This window comes from Sarcophilus harrisii, chromosome 4 (genome assembly GCF_902635505.1).
Source record: "Sarcophilus harrisii chromosome 4, mSarHar1.11, whole genome shotgun sequence".
NCBI lineage: Eukaryota > Metazoa > Chordata > Mammalia > Dasyuromorphia > Dasyuridae > Sarcophilus > Sarcophilus harrisii.
This window is the reverse complement of record NC_045429.1, coordinates 101,210,860-101,217,782: the sequence shown is the minus strand read 5'-3', so window position 1 is coordinate 101,217,782 and position 6,923 is coordinate 101,210,860. Positions and strand designations below refer to the sequence as shown.

The following is a 6,923-nucleotide window of genomic DNA, read 5'->3' as shown; positions in this document are numbered from 1 at the left end:
GCCTATTGGCCATCTCAAATTGGATGCCCTGTAGACATGTTCAACTCAATATGTCCAAACAGAACTCATTATCTTTTCCCCATAACTCTCCCAACTTCCCTTTTACTAGAGTATCATGATCCTTCCAGTCATTCAGGTACTCATAACATCAACTTAGATGCCATCTTCAAATTCTCTCTTTGTGTGTCTCTTTCTCTCTGTCTCTCTTTCTTCTTTCCTCTCTCTCCCCCTGTCTTTGCCTCTCTCTGTCTGTCTGTTTCTGTCTTTGTTTCAATCTGTCTCTGTCTCTCTGTCTCTCACTGTCTCTGTCTCTGTCTCTGTCTCTCTCTCTCTGTCTCTCTCTCTCTCTCTCTCTCTCTCTCTCCTCACCCTCACTCCCTTCCTCCATCACTCTATTTTCACATTTCCAATTGGCAACTAGATATCTCAACAAGAGTTCCCCTTAAATATCTTGAATTCTACAAATCCAAACTGAATTCATTATCTTTTCTCTAAAATCCTCCTTTCTTCCAACCTTCTCTTTTACTGTTGATAGCTATCACCAAACTCCTAGTTACCCAAGTGTACAACCTAGGTGTTATCCTTAAATCCACCTCTCTTCCACTCCCCCATATCTAAAGTTGCCAAGTCCTGTTTTTTTTTTCTACCCTTGTAACACCCTGTTGATCTCTTATATAAACTGCAACTTTTGACATTGCAACATCCCTGGTGCAGATCCTCATTATGTCAAGACTGGACTATGGTGATAATCTGCCGAATGGTCTTCCCATCTCAACAATCCATCTTCCACTCAACTGAAAAATTAATCTTCCAAAAGTACAGGTCTGACCATTACATACACACATACACACACACACACACACACACACACACACCCTTCAATAAACTCCATTAATACCTTATCTCCAAGATCAAATGTAAAATCATTTGACTTTTAAAGACCTTCATTATATGACCTCTTACAGCTTTCCCAGCCTATTTCCCTTATTACACTGTTCTCTTTGTTGTTTCTCTACAGGACACTCCTCCAGAAGCCAGGCATTTTCCCTGACTTTCCCTCATGCCTGGAAAGCTATCCTCATCTCTGCTTCCTGGCTTCCTTCAAATGTCAACTAAAGTTCACTAAAGTCTTTCCCAGTTCTCTTTAATCTTAGTGTCTTCTCTATAAGACAACTCTTAATTTATCCTCTATGTATCTTGTTTGTACATAATTTTTGGCAAGTTGTCTCTCCTATTAGACTTTGAGCTTCTTAAGAACAGAGACATAATAGGTGCTTAATAAATGCTAACTGAATGACTTTCTGAAAGGTACAACTCAAGCCAGACCTGACCCTCCCTTTGAATAACAGTGTTTTCCAAGACTTCAACCTTGTGAAAGTGATCTGTTCCTCCTTAGCTCTCTTATAGCCTTTCCTCTAAACTTTTCCTTTATCCTTATCTCATTTTATATGGACATATCTTACCTCCTCTCTGATTATAAACTCCTTGATGGCACAAACTACATCATTTCTATGTCCCCAGCTTCTGTACAGCATCTTGTGCATATTAGCCACAAAAATGAATGTTTAATAAATTGGATTGTTGAACCATAGGAAGTGAGCTCAGTGATCTGAATTTAATTGTCATTTTATATCCAGTTTAATTGTCATTTTACAAATAAAGAAACTGAGGTCCAAAGAACATAATGTCCTGCTAATAAGTGACTCTGCTAAAGTCAAGTCTCAACTCCATTTTTAGCACTCTTTCCACTAAACCTGGAAACTGTTTTTTATAGTTGTGTCTATTCATATTCATGAGGTGAAGGAAATACAGAGGTTTAATTATTTGGTTACCATAAGGATTCACATTCTTACAATATAAGACCGGTGCTGCCAATGCTTTGGTTCCTATTTTATAGATGAGGAAACTGAGGCCTAGAGAAGTGTTAGTTACCCATAGTCATGTAGTTAGTATGTGGTAGAGTTGAGAGTCAAACTTATTTAAGAAAACAATAAGAACTTTGAGAGGCAAAAGAAACAAGCTAAGCAATTTCATTGCTATTATGCTAAATTTAATATTTATATGTACATTTTAAAAATTATATAACAGAAGTTTAGTGTTGATTGAACAAAATCTTTCTGATCTCTGTAAATTGAAATATTCATATTCGTTGATATTTAAGTTCATAAAAAATACAATTTTAAAACATTTTTAAAAAATGAAATGTCTTCATTTCAGTAAAGAATAAATAAATAAATCCTAGTCCAGTACTAGATACATGATAGGCATTCAGTGTCATAGACTCTTTAATAATTGTTTAATCCTTATTAAATGTAGATCTATAGCTGGAATGGACCCCAGAGGCCATCTAGTTACACTCTCCCACTTTACAGAGGAGAAAACTGAGGCCCAGAGATGTCAACTGACCTGTTCAGGGAAGTAGATCAATGTGAATCCATTTTCCAATTGATCTTAAAAATGTAAAGAATATTCAAGCAGAAAATAATTGTAAATAATTTACATTTACAAATAATTTTAAAGTTTTTTACATATATATCATAAATAAAGTATTTATTAATACTAATATTAATACTTAATAAGTATTTACTATGTGCCAGGCACTATGCTGCTCTGGGAATATAGATTCAAAAGGGAATGAACCTTGCTTACCCTCATGGAGCTTACATTCTATTGGAGTGTTACAACATGTTCTCAGAAAAGTAAATACAAGATATAAATAAATACAATTGGGAGGGAGAAGAAGATAAAAACAACTGGGGAAATTGGGAAAGTTCTTTGTAAGGAGATGACAATTGAACTTTGTATCTGAGCTCATTTAATCCTCAAAAGAACCATGTGAGGTAGGCACTGTAAATATTACTGTCCACATTTCACAGATAGAAACTTAAAGACCACAGAGTAATAGTATCTAGGTTTAGAGCTGGAAGGCATCAATTCACCCATTTCACAGATGAGTAAACTGAGATCCCAGAGAAGTTGAATTATTTGTCTAGGGTCATACAGCTTTCAAGAAATTGAAGCAACATTAGAACCCAGTTCCCGATTCCAACTTTAGTGCTCTGCCATCTAATCTAAGCTCTAGTTTCATAGATAAAGAAACATATCTAGAGAGGTAAGGTGATCTATCTGTCCAAAAGTCACACTTTTTTCCTAGACTCAAAAGGCCTTCAGATAATAAAAAATTCAAGAGGAATTATTGATGTGCACAAAAAATCTCAATGAATACACATAAATAGGCATAGGCTTAATATTAAAATTAAAATTAAAAATAAATAACACATAAAAAGTTAAAAAAGAAACAATAAATATACAATATTAATAAATACATTCCACTAAAGAAAAAGGGACAACAAAAGCATCCTATCAAATCATAGACTCAGCTTAGGAATTTGAAGAATAGGACTATTCCATGATCATGAACATAGGAATAAATAATCAAATCATTACATGATGAAGGAAAGGGCCATTTCAGACTAGCTCGATGAATATTATCAAGAACTGAAACACAAAGGTGGCCGGGTTTTTTTTTTCTTCTTATTTAGTCCTTTCTATCCATCTCAGGAGGATGTCCAGCTCTCCCAGGGCCTTGATCACAGCCTTCTGATCATCTAGCTAAAAGAAACCCAAAAGTTCTTTGGTAAATACTAAACCATAATGACAATAATATTTCTAGAGTACTTCAGACATTGAATTTGAGGAGATTTCATTGGTGGTATCATTAGTATGGACATAGAATGTAAATTCCCAGAAGGTAGGTATTATTTCATTCTTGTCTTTGCAGCTATAGTATATAGCATAGTGCTAGACACACATTAAGCATTTAATGTTTGCTGATTGATTAAATGGAGAATCGATTGGATAAGAAGCTAGTTGATGCAGTGGATAGAACATAGGACCTGAAATTAGAAAGATCCAAATTCAAATGTAACCTCAGAAACATCCTAACTGTGTGACCCTTATCAAATCACTTAATCTCTCTCTTCCTCAGTTTCCTCAACTTTAAAATAGGTAGAAATATTAGCATCTATCTGACAGTATTGTGCGAATCCAATGAGATAATATTTGCAAAGCTTAGCACAGTACTTAGCACATACCAGCATTTATTATAAATGCTCATTTCCTTCCCCAAATTTACATTCTTAAAGAGCTGCCTAAGGTAATCAAAGGTAAAGTGACTTGTCCAGAGTCACGTAGCCAGTAGGGAGCTAGGTGTCTTGCCAGTGATCCCGGGATCATAGATTTAGAACTGGAAGGGAATTGGGGCTCATATTATCTAAACTCCTCTTATTTTATAAATGAGAGCACACAGCTAGTAAATATCTGATCAAAGATCTGAACCCAGGCATTCCGTTTCCAAGCCATCACTCTTTCCATTACACCACTTCAGCAATTATATCAGATAGAAGCAACCTCTGACCCCCTGCTTCCCTAGTCTTGCTTGTCTTCCTGCTCCTCCTTTACCACCCACTCCTCGAAGGTAAGTCTGATGGAAACTGTGAGCAATGCATTCTGTTTTGACCCTCCTTGTGGAAGTTTTGCAAACAGGCCAATTTCAACAGATAAAATACTCTGGGTGTGTTTTTAAGATGAGTATGAGGCTGTGGGAAAGGAGTTGGGGTGAGGGAACTCTAATTTTAGCTGCTAGACTAGAAGCTGTCAATTTTGCTGTGGTGATTTTGATGGTAGCCCCTGTCCTCTTTTCAACAAGGAAATATAGACAAGGAAAATGATGGGCTCTGAGAGCCCTTTCACAAAGAGACCGCCAGCCCTTGCAGGGCTTAGATATATGGGAAGGTGAGGGAAGACATAGCATCAACTCTGGAATCCCTATGTGGCTCCAGGGCCACAGGATTGTATAGCAGGAGAAACTGTCAACCTTTGTATGAACTCATTGCCAACTACGTATTTTACCTCCTCAAAGTGACTCAGAATTTGCATGTATTTCTCCTTTGCTTCCTCCCCACAGTGGCATGTCATTTGGTCATGCTGTAAGGAATACAAACAGGGATATTTTTTATTAGAGAATGCTGTCAGAAATGATATGTGTGAGAATTGTTCTTGCTTCTGCTCCTGTGTCAACCTCCATCCACAAAAGTACTTCCTTTCTCATGACAAACCCTTTTACAATTTCTCCTTTCTGACTCTCCAGAATCCTTGGGATAGAAGAGGGAAAAAGAGGATGAATAATTTGCATAGTACTAGCCTACAGACTCAGCTATTTAGTTTCTTTTTCTCCAGAAAGTGAGTTTAGCTCACCTCTCAATCCCTTATTGGTCCTTCCCTGTTTTCCTCTCATCAGAAGCCAGATCTCCTTAGATGACCCAGTCTTATTCAAACTTTGGTCTGTTTTCTGCTATTCAGCCATGTAATACTTTTATGATACCAAAGCAATTAAAGTAATTGCTGATTGACTACTTTGGATCATATATGATGCTATGTACCACCTAGTAAAGGAGTATGAATAGATTCCTAGAAATCAAGAAACCTGAATTATTACCTTGACCATCCCTGCTACCTAATCAAATGACTTCAATCTTACTGCTTCAGTTGCCCTATCTGTAAAATGAAGATGTTGGTAGAGAAGAGATCCCAAAGTTCTTTAGTTATATACCAAGAAGGATTTTGGTCCTGAGACCTTTACTCACACAGAGCCGAAGCTCCTTCTTGATTCCAAGAAAGGAGTTGGCGATGCTGCTGACCTTCCGGCGAATGTGAGGACTGGATGGCTGGTAGTTTTTGAACACCTTGTCTAGGTAAAACCTCAATAAATGGCGGAAAAAACAGCATCTCTCTGTGGGCTGGAGGGGAAAAAAATGAAAGGACTGGATTAGTTATAGGAAGACCAGCTGGATGGCTTGAAATTTTGGAATTTCTGAAATCTTGCACCCCACTTTCCCACCCAGAGCTCTTCTGTTCTAGGTCCATACCTTTATATCTTGCAAAGCCTCTGAATTCTTCAAGATTCTGTTGTCCCAATGTTCATCTTCAGCTTGCTACACAGAAGGGAAATTGAGAAGAGGTTGTATTAATGGCTCCATCTAGAGGCACAAATGGCAAACCCATTCCATCCTTCCACCTCCCCAGAACCAAGGTCAAAGATGTCCTTTCCAAAAACTAGATTGAATTTCTTCCCACCCTCACACTTCCATGTCCTAGTATTTCTGTGTACCAACTCTGAGAGATGAATCTAGTGTGACTAACAGGAAAGACTCAGACACCAACAAAGTGGGACTCTCCTCACCCTCCTCCCCATATACACTTAAACCCCTACATACCACAAAGCCTCTGATCTCCGAAAATTCATTCCTTATTTCCTGAAAGTTCATGGACAGTACACAGCTTCCCAAGTGGAGTCTTTTTAGTCCCAAAGAAGGCAACACAAATAGTGAAAACACGGTCAAAAAAAGATATAGGGAGATAAAAGAGTCTCTCATTTTGGGTCAAGAATCTGGGATTGACTTGGATGCAGAATTTTGCTGCAAAGAAAAGAAAGTATATCTCAATTAATACCCTTCCAACAAGTACCTGAAAAACTTTCCCTAATGCCAGTTCCCCCAATACCAACACTGAAGCTTTAGGTCTGGTCCTGGAATATCACTTACTATAGCAAACCCAGGGTTTTCTGTATGGAGAAGCGGGGCCAGGAGACAATCAGAGACCTTCCTTTGCTGTTTGGTGGCTGTCTGAATGGGCCCAGTGAAGCCACGGGTACCTTTATGTTCCCCATCATCCCTGCCCTATCGTCATTACTAAGCGCCAGTAGTGCCTGGAGCAGCAGAAAGAAGTAGAATATGTCATTTCAGGGAAAATGTCAAAACTTGTTTAGGGAAAATGACGCGTATTTCCTTCCTTTCTTGAATGCCAATCTAGTTATCTGTTCTGGTCTCCCATGAACCTTCCAGGGAACTGGAGAATGCCAAAGA

At 38.0% G+C, this 6,923-nt stretch overlaps 1 protein-coding gene across 1 annotated transcript; it reads right to left on the bottom strand.

Moving 5' to 3' along the window:
* Positions 1-3,520: 3,520 nt before the first annotated feature.
* On the bottom strand, positions 3,521-6,591 carry IL20 (interleukin 20). The gene is made up of 5 exons (XM_031968420.1): positions 6,276-6,591; positions 5,928-5,993; positions 5,646-5,798; positions 4,912-4,986; positions 3,521-3,612 (listed from the first exon to the last, which is right to left on the bottom strand). The coding sequence occupies exons 1-5, from the start codon at positions 6,432-6,434 to the stop codon at positions 3,535-3,537; spliced, it is 531 nt and encodes a 176-aa protein (XP_031824280.1). The 5' UTR covers positions 6,435-6,591; the 3' UTR covers positions 3,521-3,534.
* Positions 6,592-6,923: the final 332 nt, after the last annotated feature.

Coding starts and splice junctions, on each gene's coding strand:
- IL20 (XM_031968420.1), bottom strand. CDS start 6,434: ATGAGAGACTCTTTTATCTCCCTATATCTTTTTTTGACCGTGTTTTCA. Junction 5,799..5,927: donor AGGCTTTGCAAGATATAAAG/GTATGGACCTAG, acceptor TTTCCCCTCCAG/CCCACAGAGAGATGCTGTTT. Junction 4,987..5,645: donor AGAAGGAGCTTCGGCTCTGT/GTGAGTAAAGGT, acceptor TATTCCTTACAG/CATGACCAAATGACATGCCA.